Source organism: Mauremys mutica, chromosome 1, assembly GCF_020497125.1.
Source record: "Mauremys mutica isolate MM-2020 ecotype Southern chromosome 1, ASM2049712v1, whole genome shotgun sequence".
Classification (NCBI taxonomy): domain Eukaryota; kingdom Metazoa; phylum Chordata; order Testudines; family Geoemydidae; genus Mauremys; species Mauremys mutica.
Genome location: NC_059072.1, coordinates 371,452,095 through 371,468,417, shown reverse-complemented (window position 1 = coordinate 371,468,417; position 16,323 = coordinate 371,452,095). Strand labels below are relative to the sequence as shown.

At 50.9% G+C, this 16,323-nt stretch overlaps 1 protein-coding gene across 16 annotated transcripts in view; it reads left to right on the top strand.

The window, feature by feature from the left end:
• Positions 1-16,323, top strand: part of DNHD1 (dynein heavy chain domain 1) — a 200,898-nt gene that overhangs the window by 161,169 nt on the left and 23,406 nt on the right. For all 16 annotated transcript variants that reach the window (XM_045025296.1, XM_045025318.1, XM_045025311.1 and 13 more), the window contains one exon: positions 15,811-16,242. In XM_045025296.1, the coding sequence (XP_044881231.1) occupies positions 15,811-16,242 (432 nt within the window). The remainder of the gene's footprint in view (positions 1-15,810; positions 16,243-16,323) is intronic.

The window sequence follows — 16,323 nt, the reverse complement described above, 5'->3', positions numbered from 1 at the left end:
TGCACGCACGTCACTCCATTTGCCAGGCTCCACCTCCGCCCATTTCAGCTGTGGCTCCACTCCAGATACCGTCCGCACAGGGACCCTCTGGATACCCTACTCACCATTCCAGCGGGTGTCCTTCAATCTCTGGATTGGTGGCTGACCCCTTCTCGCGTATGCGCGGGGGTACCATTCCAGGCTCCTCAGCCTTCCCTTTCCCTGACAACAGATGCTTCGTCCCTCGGATGGGGAGCCCATCTCGGCGCTCTTCGTACTCAAGGCCTTTGGTCGGTGCAGGAGTTGAATATGCACATCAATGTCAGGGAGCTCCGGGCAGTGCGCCTGGCATGCCAGGCGTTCCGAACTCGCCTCCACGGCCGTTGTGTCTCAGTCTTTACAGACAACACAACGGCCATGTACTATATCAACAAGCAAGGTGGGACCCGCTCTCCCGCCCTCTGCCATGAGGCGATGCTACTGTGGGAATTCTGCATAGCCCACTCGATCCATCTAGTGGCGTCATACCTTCCCGGTGTCAAGAACACCATTGCGGATCGCCTGAGCAGGTCCTTTCTCTGCCACGAGTGGTTGCTGAGAGCAGACATCGCTCATGCCATTTTCCAACAGTGGGGATTTCCCCATGTAGACCTGTTTGCATCCCGATCGAACCGCAAATGCCAGGAGTTTTGCTCCTTTCAAGGCCTGGCACCGGGCTCTCTGTCGAACGCATTTCTCCTTCCATGGACTCATCATCTGTTCTACGCCTTTCCTCCGTTTCCCCTCATACACAAGGTCCTGCTGAAGCTCCGACGGGACAAGGCATGTCTCATCTTAATTGCGCCAGCGTGGCCCAGGCAACACTGGTTCACCACGCTGCTCCGTCTGTCGGTAGCCAGCCCAATTCCTCTACCGCTTCACCCGGATCTTATAACACAAGATCACGGCACTCTCCGTCACCCAGACCTGCCGGCCCTCCACCTCACGGCGTGGCTCCTGAGTGGCTAGATCAGTCGGAATTGCGCTGCTCTGCTCCCGTGCAGCACGTTTTATTGAGCAGCAGAAAGCCTTCCACTCGCTCTACCTACCTGGCCAAGTGGAAGCGCTTCACTTGCTGGGCTCAAGCGCGCGACGCTATTCCTTCAGAGCTTCCGCTTCCAATGGTCCTTGACTATCTCTGGTCGCTGAAACAGCAAGGCCTTGCACTGTCCTCCATCAAGGTGCACTTAGCGGCTATCTCCGCTTTCCACCCCGGTGAGGGAGGGTATACGCTGTTCTCTCACCCGCTGACTACTCATTTCAGAAAGGGCCTTGATCGTCTCTACCCCCAGGTGCGCCACCCGATTCCCACCTGGGACCTCAATCTCGTCCTCAGCAAGCTCATGTCCCCACCATTTGAGCCACTGGCCACCTGTTCCTTACTGTACCTGTCCTGGAAGACGGTTTTTCTAGTGGCTATCACATCAGCCAGGCGGGTCTCCGAGCTCAAAGCGCTCATGGTGGACCCACCGTACACCGTTTTTCATAAGGACAAGGTGCAGCCACGTCCTCATCCTGCATTTCTCCTGAAGGTGGTGTCCGCATTCCACAATAACCAGGACATCTTCCTTCCAGTTTTCTTTCCGAAACCTCACGCTTCCTCGAGAGAGCAACGACTTCATTCCCTTGATGTCCGCAGGGCGTTGGCTTTCTATATTGATCGGACGAGGCCGTTCCGCAAATCCCCGCAGCTGTTTGTGGCAATTGCTGACCGGATGCGAGGTCTTCCTGTCTCATCACAGCGAATCTCCTCGTGGCTCACAGAGTGCATACGCACCTGTTATAACTTGGCTAATGTCCCCTTGGGCCATCTCACCGCCCACTCTACCAGAGCCCAGGCGTCCTCCGCTGCCTTTCTGGCACAAGTACCAATCCAAGAAATATGCCGAGCGGCGACCTGGTCGTCGATTCATACTTTCGCCTCTCACTATGCTCTGGTCCAACAGTCGAGAGATGACACAGCCTTTGGCTCGGCGGTCCTGTATTCCACCACGTCTCACTCCGACCCCACTGCCTAGGTAAGGCTTGGGAATCACCTAACTGGAATGGATATGAGCAATCACTCGAAGAAGAAAAAACAGTTACTTACCTTTGTAACTGTTGTTCTTCGAGATGTGTTGCTCATATCCATTCCACACCTACCCTCCTTCCCCACTGTCAGAGTAGCCGGCAAGAAGGAACTGAGGGTCGTGTGGGTCGGCTGAGGTATATATGCGGTGCCGTTATGGCGCCACTCCAGGGGGCGCTCAGCCGACCCACTGGGGTTGCTAGGGTAAAAATCTTCTGACGAACGTGCACGCGGCGCGCACACACCTAACTGGAATGGATATGAGCAACACATCTCGAAGAACAACAGTTACAAAGGTAAGTAACCATTTTTTCGACCTCTCAGTGGCGGACCCTGTTCCCCTCCCGTTATGGCCAGATCTCATAACGCAGGACTTCAGCAGGCTTCACCACCCAGACCTGCAGGCCCTTCACCTCACAGCTTGGCTCCTGCGTGGCTGACCCAAGCGGAGCGCACCTGTTCTGCTGCAGTACAGCAGGTGCTGCTAGGGAGCAGGAAACCTTCAACTCGGTCGACTTACCTCGCCAAGTGGAAGCGTTTCGCCCTATGGTGCGATCAGAACAATCTCAACCCTCTCTTGGTGTCTATTCCAAAGATATTGGACTACCTCTGGTGCCTCAAGGAGCAAGGCCTCGCGGTCTCCTCCTTGAAGGTGCACCTGGCGGCCATTTCGGCCTTCAGGCCCAGTGAAGGGGGACGTTCTATTTTTTCTAATCAGATGGTTTCCCGCTTCCTTAAGGGGCTAGAACGATTGTACCCACAGGTACGGCACCCAACCCCTACCTGGGATTTAAACTTGGTCTTAGCCAAGCTTATGGGGGCCCCTTTCGAGCCTTTGGCGACATGTTCCCTTCTATATTTGTCCTGGAAAACGGCCTTCCTCGTCGCTATCACTTCGGCAAGACGAGTCTCTGAGCTTCGCGCATTAACGGCTGACCCGCCGTATACGGTCTTCCACAAGGACAAAGTGTAGCTTCGGCCACACCCCTCCTTCCTCCCTAAGGTGGTGTCTGCTTTTCATGTAAACCAGGACATCTTCCTCCTGGTTTTCTTCCTGAAACCGCACGCATCACTCCTGGAACAGCAGCTTCATAGCCTGGACGTTCGTAGGGCTCTAGCTTTCTACATAGAGCGAACCAAACCCTTCCGGCGTTCGCCCCAGCTCTTTGTGGCAGTAGCGGATCGCATGAAGGGCACGCCAGTCTCTTCTCAGCGGATCTCGTCTTGGGTGACATCATGTATCAAGACATGCTACGAGCTTGCTCAGGTTCAGGCTAGCCATCTCACTGCTCACTCTACAAGAGCACAAGCCTCTTCTGCCGCCTTCCTGGCCCATGTCTCCATCCAGGAAATCTGTTGGGCGGCTACCTGGTCTTCCGTTCACACCTTTGCTTCCCACTACGCATTGGTGCAACAATCCAGAGACGATGCAGCCTTTGGCTCAGCAGTCTTGCATTCTGCCACGTCTCACTCCGACCCCACCGCCTAGGTAAGGCTTGGGAATCACCTAACTGGAATGCATATGAGCAATCACTCGAAGAAGAAAAGACGGTTACTCACCGTTGTAACTGTTGTTCTTCAAGATGTGTTGCTCATATCCATTCCAGACCCGCCCTCCTTCCCCACTGTCGGAGTAGCCGGCAAGAAGGAACTGAGGAGCGGACGGGTCGGCAGGGGTATATATCTGGCGCTATAGCGGCGCCACTCCAGGGGGCACCCAGCCGACCCACCGAGTGTTGCTAGGGTAAAAGTCTTCCGACGAGCGTGCACACGGCGCACGCACACCTAACTGGAATGGATATGAGCAACACATCTCGAAGAACAACAGTTACAACGGTGAGTAACCGTCTTTTCCTTGCCCTACTCAGTTTCTGTGGTTTTAGATGGATTATTTCAGGTATATGTGTCAGGAGATGTTGTACCTGCTTGGCTTCTCCCTTCGTCTGGAGAGGGAACAACACAGAGAACAACAAACAAATCCTTCTTCCCCCTAGATTTGAAAGTATCTTCTTTCCTCATTGGTCCTTCTGATCAGGTACCAACTAGGTTATTTGAACTGCTTAACCCTTTACAAGTAAGGCAATCCAGTACAGCTGCCAAGGAGGGATTTTATGCTACTCTTCCCCCTATATTCATGACATACACAGATGCTGAAAAGACTTAAAATTAAGAAATATTAGTTAAAAACATGTTGTGGAAAAATTACCACGCATTGGATCAGAACAGCCTGAGGCTCCTTGTGATGGAGCGATTCTGGCGGGACCCAACTGAGAGTGTCAAATCAGGACCAATTGCTTAAACAGGGCAGTTACAGCCCTAGGCTGGGGTTTTTCCACCTCTAAGGCAAACCAAACCAGCCAGACAAAAAGGACTTTGGTCTCACCCCACTGGCTAACCACAAGTCACACAAGCAATTTCCTTAGACACTCCAGTCTCCCAGCATCACCACCAGTGCACTCGTCCTGGGGATGAATGGTTATGAAAACCAACACCCCAATAAAAGAAAAAGGTTCTCTCGATCCCAAAGGACCAAGCCCCAGACCCAGGTCAATATACACATCAGATCTTACCCACAAATCACGCTGTTGCCAATCCTTTAGAATCTAAAATCTAAAGGTTTATTTACAAAGGGAAAAAGGTAGAGATGAGAGGTAGAATTGGTTAAATGGAATCAATTACATACAGTAATGGCAAAGTTCTTAGTTCAGGCTTGCAGCAGTGCTGGAGTAAACTGCAGGTTCAGATTAAGTCTCTGGAATACATCCCCCACTGGGATGGGTCAACAGTCCTTCGTGCAGAGCTTCAGTTTGTAGCAAAGTCCTTCCAGAGGTCAGAAGCAGGATTGAAGACAAGATGGAGATGATGCATCAGCCTTATATAGACTTTTCCAGGTGTAAGAATCCCTTTGTCCTCACGGTGGAAACTTACAGCAAAAATAAAATGGAGTTTGCAGTCACATGGACAAGTTTCTGCATACTTTGCTGAGTCACAAGGCGTGTCTGCCTTCTCTCCATGGGTCAATTGTGTAGCTGATGGCCCTTTAATGGGCCATCAAGCCAGCTATGCCGGGCTAACATCAGCTTTGTCTGGGACACTTCCCAGAGGCAGAGCATAATACAAAATATAGACAGTATAGAGCCAATACTTATACTTAAACTACAAAATGATACACAGACATACAGACAGCATAATCATAACCAGCAACCCAGAACCTGGTCTTAGACACCTTATATGACCCCCTTTACTTAGGATTTGGTGCCACCACAGGATCTTGGTTGCAACCCATGTTCTATATGGTTCCCATTTATATCAATAACATCACACTCCTTTATTACAAGCAATGCAGGGAGAGCCCACCAATCTGGCAGCTTTCTCGAACAAAGAAACCCAAAAGCTTGTATAGCTTAAAACTACAATTAGTCAAACACACTTCTTCATTAGTAATTTTCCTTAACAGAAAAACAGCCCCTTATTAGGAATACAGAAGCACAAGCTTTCCTGTTGATTAATAGGTTGTTCTTTTGTGGTTAACACAGAAGCTTATATTTCTCAAGATTTGCTGCAATTGTGTCTTGTTAGTAATTTTCCTTACCCCCTCGTTCTGCCCTCTGACCACGTACACACAGCCTGACCAGACTTTAGCACATACCCAGTTTTCTTGACCAAAGTTTTAGGCCTACTCAATTTTCCTCTACAAACACACAGTGAAACAGTCAGACAGGTTATTATCCTTATCACTGAATCAAAACTCAAGCATGCAAGGTATAACATAACAGGCTGAGCTGAAGACGAAGGGATGACATATATATAGTAAACACAGACACGGATACAGACAGAGGAATAATGTCCAGCAATTTCAAATGTGTCCTCACGAAACTGACTGTACAAGATTATCCTCACAAATTTTCACCTGGACTCTGGGCCTAGAGACGACGAAAACCTCTGATGATGGGCAAGCTACCAAGCTAGGGCTCAACCAGCCAACCAGTCCCCTCTTTTAGCTCCCATAGGAAGATACTAATGAGGAATTCTCACCCATCAATAATTCCTTCGTCAACCAGACGTACAACGATAAAGACACTAAAATGTAAAAATTCTCTATCTTTCAACATGCACTTGATCCAGCACCTGCCATTAGTAGTGGTTTGTTTAGATAATCAGCTGATCTGAGAGGACATGTTCATCACGGCCTAATCTTGTGCCATCAGAACCGATATATTTTTATTAATATTTATGAACATTTTAAACACTTTAATACGACAAAAGCTATATCAGTTAACAAAAAATTGTCTTTTACCAAATTACATCTCTTATTTGCTTAAAATTGCAGCTCTAAGCTGAGAGAGCGTGTCACATTTTGGTCTGACAGGGCCAGGAACAAGTGTGCGAACCCCTGCTGTATTGTAACGTTGTCAAGATGGGCTCTCCAACCCAGCAATGAAGCATTGGGCACTACCCAGTTGGTGGGAAGTTCTGGGGAGAACAAAACTGCTTTTATCTTAATCTTTAACTCCAGCTCTGGTAATAAGCTTCAGTTTGGGTTCACTCTAGACATAAGTTTTGCAACCATGTTAATGAATTCTTTACTCCTGGAACCCCAGACAGCATGGAAGTCACCATTTTGAAGAGCAAAATGGCATCCTCCATGCATTGTAACCTCATGCACGCCGTACACGCAAGGTCACGCTGTGTGGAGCAAAATGGTGCCCTGCATACACTAGTGATCACCGCAACCCCATCTGCTGAGGGTGCAACCCTAGGGGGTCACAACCCACAGTTTGGGAACCACTGCAGTACAGCGTCAGTGGTTTTGAAGAGAGGCTTGGCTTCATATCAACGTCCTGGAATTCAAAATGATACAACTTACCTGTGTGGCATTTTACTCCTGGGGCAATTCTTCTCCACCAAATTAAAAATTCTGCACACAATATTTTTAAGTATCAGAGGGGTAGCCGTGTTAGTCTGGATCTGTAAAAGCAACAAAGAGTCCTGTGGCACCTTATAGACTAACAGACGTATAGGAGCATGAGCATGAGCATGAGCTTTCGTGGGTGAATACCCCATGCATCCGACGAAGTGGGTATTCACCCACGAAAGCTCATGCTCCAATACCTCTGTTAGTCTATAAGGTGCCACAGGACTCTTTGCTGCTTTTACAATATTTTTAAATTCTGCACAATTCTATATATTTTATTTGGTTAAAATAACATCATATCATTGTGCCAGTTTCAATTATTTGGGTAATTTATTTCAAAATACCTGTCAGCAAGTTTGTAACAATACAGACAACAAAAAAGAAATGTTTTTGAGAAATAGATTTCTTACTAGGCATATTAATACAGAACCAGATTTCCTGCCCCCCTCAGAAGCAGTGCAAAGGCTTGGGGGAGTCAGAGTAACCAAGGAGCTGAAGGGGGGGAAGTAAATTGCTGGGAAGGAGCCTGGGTGTGAACCTGGAGGGCTGTTGGGTGTGGGTGGGAGAAGTATGGAAGACCCTGGCTGACCCCTAACCTCTCCCAATCAGTCAGACACATCTGCCCCCGAGTCCCATGTGTCTCTCCACCCCACTCAGCCTACCCCATGCACCCCCGCTGCCCCTTGTCCCCATGTGGCCCTACCCCACCTCAGTTAGCCAGCCCATCCCCATGTGACCATGCATGCACCTGCCCCATGTGGCACTTCATCCCACTCCCATTCAGCTCTCTCTCCAGTCTGTCCCCTCCACTAGCCCTTCTGAACCTCAGTCTGTGACCCACCCCCCAGCAGCCCCATGTGCCCTGATCTGTTGGTCCTCCCCATATCCAGTGTCTCCTCCCCTGGCCTCGCAGGCAGGGTGCTGTGAGGAACGCAGCCTCTCCTCTTCCTTCTCTGCAGCTGGCTGCTATGGCTGGTGATCCGGCTGCCCTCTGTTCTGGTGCCACAGTAGCCCTTGGTGGGCGAAAGGCGAAACTGCAGTGCCTCTCTGGCAGAATGTATTTTCTGCAGAGAAAAAAATCTGCAGGAGACACGAATTCTGCACATGCGCAGTGGTACAGAATCCCCCCAGGAGTAACCTTTCTACCTCATATCAAAGACCTGAGTGTGCACGTAAGAACCAACGATACCACTGCCATATTTTATGTAAACAGGGAGGAACCAGATCAATGCTCTGGTGCAGGGAAGCAATGCACAATGTAACACTAATGGCAGTTCATCTTCCAGGCCTACAAAACATGCTCGCAGACCATCTAAGCAGCATTTTCAGAATCACAAATGGTTCATAAAGGATTCAGGCATCAAGTCCATTGTCAATCGGAGGGTGCGCCCCACATAGATCTTTTTATAGCTGAGCAGAACAGGAAAGCCAAGTATTTTGTTCCAAGAGAGGACAGAGTCCAAGTTCTCAAAGAGAAGCCTTATTAATCTCCTGGACTCAGGGACTCTTGTATGCTTATCCCCCAATTCTATGTGTGAAGGAAGGTCAAACAGTACAGGTCCTCAGCACTGGTTCATGGAAATCAAAAATCTCGGAGTGACACCTCCAGTATTGATACGTTTCTGTCAGACTTGATTACACAGAACAATGGGAAAACATTTCATCCCGTTGTATTGTCTCGGCATGGAGAAGAATTGTTCTGTTGATGTACAGAGCCTATTGATTCAGCACAGAAAGCAGTCTGCAAGGACAATTTGTACTGCAGAACAAAAGCGTTTTTCATCCAGGGCTTCCCAACATGATCTTTCCCCATGAGAGACATCAGTCCCTTATATCCTTCTGCTTGCATCCGAAGAAGTGGGTATTCACCCACGAAAGCTCATGCTGCAAAATGTCTGTTAGTCTATAAGGTGCCACAGGATTCTTTGCTGCTTATATCCTTGAGTGTCTATTTTATTACCTTTAAAAAAACTCCTCCTTGTCACGAAGCACATTGTGTGTTCATTTGGCTGCTCTCTCTGGACGTCATTTACCAATTCAAGATCATGCTGTTGTTTCTCATCCTTCAGCCAAAAAGTTTGTGAAAGGTCTTCTGAGAGTTTCTGCTCTGATAAGCTAACCCTCTCCTTCGTGGAATCTTAATGTGGTACGTATAGGTCTGATGGGACCCCCATTCGTGCCATTGGCCTCAAGCTTATTTCTTGGTTTTTCTGTGAAGATGGCATTGCTCATTGCCATGACATCGACATGTAGGGTCTGTGGACTGGAAGCTATCCATGGGGGAACCTCATGTCTGACTTTTCCAAGCATAAAGTTACACTCTGGCCATACCCTAAATTTCTCCCTAAGTCATGTTATTTGCCTGGAATAAAATGATTCAGGCAGAGTCCCCTAGGCTATTCATATTGCGGAGAGAGTCAAGGGTCAGGTAGTCTGATTCGGAGACTCTTTATGTGATGTGGCCAATTTAGAACTCCCAGATCATGTTAGGTCACATTCTACCAGAGCCCAGGCCACTTCTGCAGCCTGTCTTAGGGGAATGCCCATCACTGATCTGTGCGGCTATTTGAGTAGTACACATAGGTGACGGTGCTGCCCATGGGAGCTAGCTGAGGTCACTCAATCAGGGTGAACTGCAAACAGAACGGAGCAGACAAACCCCAGAAGCTGGTGGTTATTCCAATACTTATGTAAACCTTCTGCCCCTCTGAGTTGGCAGCAACAAGGGCCGGGTTCAGTATCCAGGGCTTCCGTTTCAATAACACAATGCAAAACCGGCTCGAGCCCCCACCCAGTGACCTGGGACAATTACCTACCACCCCCCCGGGCGCCTCTAGGAGGCAATACTTCCCCACTCGCAAGCACAGAGTCCGAGTGTAGCAAAATCCTTTTAATAAAGGAGGGAAACAATGCGGCATCACGTTGGAGAGACACCACAAACAGGACTATACACAAACCATAAGCAAAAAACCCACCTCCTAGTACATTTGGCACTGTCCTTTCCCCCTTAGGGTCTTAAGTCCAATCACCCCAAAGTCCAACAACCCAAGAGTCTCTGTCTCTGGTCAGTGCCACCCCAGAGTTCAAAAGTTTATCTGCAGAGTTTTACCCCCCCCCCAGCCTGGGTGGAAATGGGGGGGCACACACAGGGTGTTAAGGGACACCTTACGTGGGCCAGGGCCAACTGCCCCGCTTCTCCGTGGAGTTCTGCTGTAGCCTTCACCACGACTGGCTCCACTCCATCAGCTGTGCCACTCCTCCAGCCGACCCGTGAACCGCATCAGCCATCCACGCAAACCACTCCACACTGCTCACTGTTCCACGGGCTGCGCCAACGTGCTGCAGACTGCTCCGCTCTGCCAGCTGCTTAGCGATCAAACTTCAGGCTCCTCCACTCAGTGATCTCAGCTCAGTAAGCTTAGCTCTTTTAGTGATTTCAGCTCTTAGTGGTTTCAATTTGTAGTAGAGGAGCCCCAGTGCCACCTTGGCCCAACGTGAATTCAGGTCAGCAGCCTCTAGATGGACTCCTAAAGGATTCAAAATTAGCTCTGCTCTTTAACAGTGGAGAGAGGAGGATGTGCAATTGGTGTTCCAGGCCCTCAAAAGGGGCCCATACCATCAGGTACACACGCCAGTCCCCAGCCTCTCTCCCTTCACTGGGTTTTGGAACCCATGTCCCTTGTCTAGCAAGTACTGTTTAATGTAGGTTGAGTCATTTCTGTCATAAAGCAGTCTCATAGTTCCTCATTCACATAATTAAGGTAACAGCACTTTTTTCTCCTTCCTGCCCCAATAACAAAGAAATTGGGGATTCCCCAGTGTGAAAATAACCATCCCATGCTGCTGTGTGTTATGCTAAGTGGAGTGGGTTTACCAATGCAAATGCACATTCCTAAAATTCCTTTGCCCACTCCTCATAATGTACCACCAGATGTCAGGGTAGATCTCATCCTGACTCTGCTTACACTTAGATTTACCAACCAGCACAGAACAGCTTCTATAGTACCTCACTGGTCACTAAGGGCTTGGCTACACTTACAAATTTGCAGCGCTGCAGCAGGGTGTGAAAACACACCCTCTCCAGCGCTGCAAATTGCGGCGCTGCAAAGCGCCAGTGTGGTCAAAGCCCCAGCGCTGGGAGCGCGGCTCCCAGCGCTGTACGTTATTCCCCACAGGGAGGTGGAGTACGGACAGCGCTGGGAGACCTCTCTCCCAGCACTGGTGCTTTGACTACACTTAGCGCTTCAAAGCGCTGCCGCGGCAGCGCTACCGCGGCAGCACTTTGAAGTGCTAAGTGTAGCCACAGCCTTAGAGTCCAAACAACGCAGTTCCCTTAAAGTGCCCAGCCTCAGGCCTCCATCCAGACACACATGGCAAACATATGATGATGATTACTGAGAATCTTATCTCATCATATAAAAGAAAAAGTTCTTCCAATCCCAAAGGATCAGCCACACACCCAGGTCCAATTATAACTTAGATCTTACCCAAAATACACGCTATAGCCAATTCTTAGTAACTAAGCTAAAATTTATTTAAAAAGAAAAGAGAGAGAGTGTTGGTTAAAAGATCAAGAATTGACTTCAAGTCTGTCTGTATATTGAAGTTCAGATAAATAGCAGAGAGGAGCTTGTAGTTGCCAAAAGTCCTTTTAGAAATAGTCCATAGGTTATAGTCCAATGTCCATATTCAGGGTGACTCCAGTCAGTCACTGGGGATCTCAATCCTTATGGCTTAAGGTTTCCCCCTCTTGAAACCCAAAGCAGATCTGAGATGAAGCAGGATCGTGTCCCAGGGTTCTTATACGTTTCCAGCAGCCTTTTGGCCTGTGAAAACAATAGGCTTAACTCCTTCTCCCAACCATCCTGGTAATTAGCACAGGGTAATTTATCCATTAAACAGTTCAGATACAGGGTTACTACAACTTTCAAAGAGACACATAGACAATAATACTATTTCCCTCAAGTGTCTTTCTAAATATTGATACTCCTTTTCTGATCTTTGAATCAAAGCTATAGCAATAGACAAGACTTGTTTGCTTACATCACAAGACCTGAGCAAACATCTCCCCTTCTACCTCTAACAATGCAGACTTGCATTTCAAAGCTCTGTTCGTTTAGGTATCTTCCTAACCAGTTTCTAAAGTTTGGCCATGGGTCAGGTCAGTCTGTGAGATAATTAACTCTTTCTGGCCCTGTCACCTTTCAATGAGATATTATATTACACTCATAACATCACAACATACTTTCACTAGCTGTTGCTCCTTGGGTCATGCATCTTGTTCCTATGCCCAATTTGGGAGGGCTGTGTTTGCAGTCTTTGTCTAATTAGACTTGGAGTATCCTCCTCCATCTACTATATCCTGCTTGGGAGCCACCAGAAGAGAACACATGTAAAGAAGCACTCAGAGAAAAGGAAAGTTACTGTTAGTAACTGGAGTTCTCTGAGATGTGGTGTCTACATGTGTTCCACAAGCCATTCTCCTTTCCCTGCTACTGCCAAGGCTTATAGCCTGGACTTGATAGTGGAGCAGGCACTGAGGGTTAGTTGGTCACTCAGCCCCCTTCATACACTTGAGGAAGTAGAGGCTTGAGGTCATCAGGGGAGCAGGTGTGACCAGTGGACACTGCTCGCTGATCTCCGGTGCCAGTGGTGTATGCACCACTGTAGTGCTGCACACATACACAATGGGAAATGACTGCCTAGGAAGGAGCACTGCAGAAAGGGATCTGGGGGTCAGAGTGGATCACAAGCTAAATATGAGACAACAGTGTAACACTGGTGCAAAAAAAGTGAACATCATTCTGTTATGCATTAGCAGGAGTGTTGTAAGCAAGACACGAGAAGTAATTCTTCTGCCTCTGACTAGGCCTCAACTGGAGTATTGTGTCCAGTTCTGGGCGACACATTTCAGGAAAGATGTGGACAAATTGGAGAAAGTCCAGAGAAGAGCAACAAAAATGATAAAAAGTCTAGAAAACATGACCTATGAGGGAAGATTGAAAAAATTGGGTTTGTTTAGTCTGGAGAAGAGAAGACTGAGAGGGAACATGATAACAGTTTTCAAGTACATAAAAGGTTGTTACAAGGAGGAGGGAGAAACATTTTTCTTAACCTCTGAGGACAGGACAAGAAGCAATGGGCTTAAATTGCAGCAAGGGCGGTTTAGGTTGGACATTAGGAAAAGCTTCCTGTCAGGGTGGTTAAGCACTGGAATAAATTGCCTAGGGAGGTTGTGGAATCTCCATCACTGGGGATTTTTAAGAGCAGGTTGGACAAACACCTGTCAGGGATGGTCATGAGTGCAGGGGACTGGACTAGCTGACCTCTCAAGATCCCTTCCGGTTCTGTGGTTCTGTGAAGACAAGCCTGGCGTGGAACTGGAAGGAATGAGGTGGTTTGACTCAAGCAGCAGCCTGGTTGGAAACCCAAGTCAGTAACAAATTGAATAAAATCTACACACGTGAATGGAGGGAGGATCTGAAGAGACAATAGAAACCCCAGTGGCTGGGACAGTCACACCTAGCAACCAAGAGCCCAGAGGACGGCCATTTCCCTCAGCTCTCAGCAGGAAAGCAGGGCAAAGGCCCCAAGCTGGAGGAACAAGGAAAGGGGTCAGGGCCAGCTCTCAGAGACACGGGGCTGTCTACAGACAGAGAAAGGGACCAAGGCAGAGGAAGGGAAGATGGGAGCCCTGGCGCGGGCTAGTCCGAATTCTCAGCCCACTGACTGATAAATTGTTGCCGTGTTTGGGAAGGCTGCCTGGTGGTGCTGCACATGCTCAGTAAGAGCGTAAGCAGGGGAATGGTCCTGCTATTGTGGGCAGCTCTCCTGGCTGATACACCCTCCCGGTGCAATGGGCTAGCGAAAGGATCTGAGCCCCCGCTCCCTTACCCAGTGGCCCGCCTGACTCGAGGGCTCCCCTCCCACTTCCCTGGGTGGCAGAGTCCTCGGACCCCCGACCAGGCTGGGCCCAGGATTCCTTGGGCTCGACCCCCAATCTGGCTGTCGTGCTTAGGACAGGGCTTGGGTGTCCCCACTCTGGGGGGCTCTGTCCACTCCAGGCGCTCCCTGTCCCACTGATCATTGCACAGAGTTCAAAGCAAACACGATTTATTACACAGCAAGTCCTTCAAAATAAGTAAAAGGTGGAGGGAAAAGCCGGCACCCCGCTCGGTGGCAGGGAATGTCAGGGCCTGCTCAGTCCCTGGCTGTGCCGCAGGTCAGACACTCGCTCTGGCGGTGGCCACACGCCCTCAGGATCTCGGTGGCAGCCCCCTCCCCCCCCATGGGGGTTACGAGCCCCCTCCCAGTCTGGGTTGCAAGGCCTCGTGGCCTGGGGGCATCTCCCTGCGCTGGGCCCTGTGCCCAGGGTCTCCCTCACTCTCCCAGCCGGCGGCTCCGGCACTCGGCTCCGATCTGCTCCAGCCCCAGTCACCCGCTCCCAGGCCCCGCCTCCCAGCCCCCACTCCTAGCCCCTGCCTCCAGCCCCCACCCCCAGCTCCTGCCCCCAGACCCCTGCTCCCAGCCCCACCCCCACTGCTGCTCTGCCTCCAGCTCCCTGGGCTGCTTCTCTGGCTCCAGCTGCTGTGGCTCTGCTCCCAGGACCAACCTGCTCCCTGGGATGGTTCCCCACCCCCTCTGGCTCTGCCCAGCCCGGCTCTGCTCCCAGCTCCGCTCGGGCCCCTGCTCTCTCCTTAACTCAGCCCTGCTTTGGCCCAGGCAGACCCAGTCTCCGACTCCCTCATTGGCCTGCCTGCCCTGTCAATCAGGCTGACCGGGAGCTTTGGCCTCTCCCCATTGCCCGTGGGGCCTGTCAGTCTCAGAGGCCTGGCTTCCCATCAACCCGCCCCCTTCCTTTTGGTACTGGGAGAGGGCCAATCAACCCCCTTCAGTGTCAGTGAGGGGCCAACAGCCCCACAACAAGAGCCTTGCACCCTGAAGTCTCCCACTGGATTCTGGCTTGGCCGGATTCACTGCAGGGAGCCATGGCGGGAGACAGGGGTTGCTGGCACCCAAAGGCCCAATTTTGGAGTGTTGGAGGTCCCAAAGGCCTGCCCCCATGGAGCTGTGTGGGTCCTGGGTCACTGCCAAGGACATAGACAAGAGTCTGTGACGGATAGTTCATAAAACCATTACCAAACATTCCCACATTCATCACATCCCCCCCGTCTCTAGGGCATGCCGTGCAAAGTCCCACACCTGCTGGGGGCAGAGGCGAGTCCCTATGAGACCACAGACCCCGCTGCTCTTGGGGTGAGCTCTGTGGTACAGCCCTGCAGGAGGACTGGAGGCCCGCAGGACCCGCTGCCATGGAGTGGCCAGGCTTGGTTGGACGTATTCCTGGAGGGGCCACCCCATGACATAAGCTTCAATTAAAGATTCATCTTTAACTCCTGGAGACTCCAGGACAATCCTGGAGGGCTGGCAACCCTGCCTGCCATAATAGTGCGGGTGCACTTGGTGGTGGGCAGGATTGGGTGGGCAAAACAACCCCATGGCAGCACGAGCAGGAAACCAGTAAATCCCTCCTCGGTCCCCATGTCAAACGCGTGTGCAGCTCATGTCTGCACCGGCCCTGCTCCCATTTGGGTGTGAATAGCATGGGGGACGCGCTCGCTCTTGCGAGAGTCGGCAGCCGCGGGCTTTGCTGGGGGAAGTGGGATAAAAATGCAAGACCTGGTGTGGGGCGGGATTAACAAATAGGGCCACCCAGGACACTACGCTGGGGGTCAGGGTCTGGGTTTGGGATGTGCCAGGAGGCCCCCTCCCCGAGCCCAGCCTCACCCATCTCCTCTCTGCTCTCCAGGAGCTGCTCTTCTACCCGAAGGATGAGCTCCCCAACGACCTGTTCCAGGAGCTGGGCCAGGTGGTGTCGGACGAGAGCTTCTGCGCTGCCTCCCTGCAGAGCGTCAGCAAAGCCGCGGCTGCCCTGTGCCAGTGGATCTGCGCCATCTACTGGTACCACCGGGCTCTGCGCATTTGGGAGCCCACCTTGATGCAGCTGCAGCACTGCAAGGCCCAGATTCGGGCGGAGAAGGGGCGGCTGGGCGACCGGCGCCTGCAGGCTGAGAAGCTGAAAGAGTTGAGCTCGGGCTGGAGCGTGGAGCTGCTGCAGGCCACCGAGCATCAGGAGGCCCTGGTCCGCGACCTCAATCATGTCCTGCAGGAGAAGGAGAAGGCTGACACCGTTGAGAGCTCGGTGGCAATGCATGTGGCCAACTGGACGGCAGCTGTGGAGGTAACGACTGGGACGGCCTCGTCCCATCCCGTCCCCGACGCCCGGGACAGCTGGCGTCCCAGGTAACGACCAGGCCGGCCT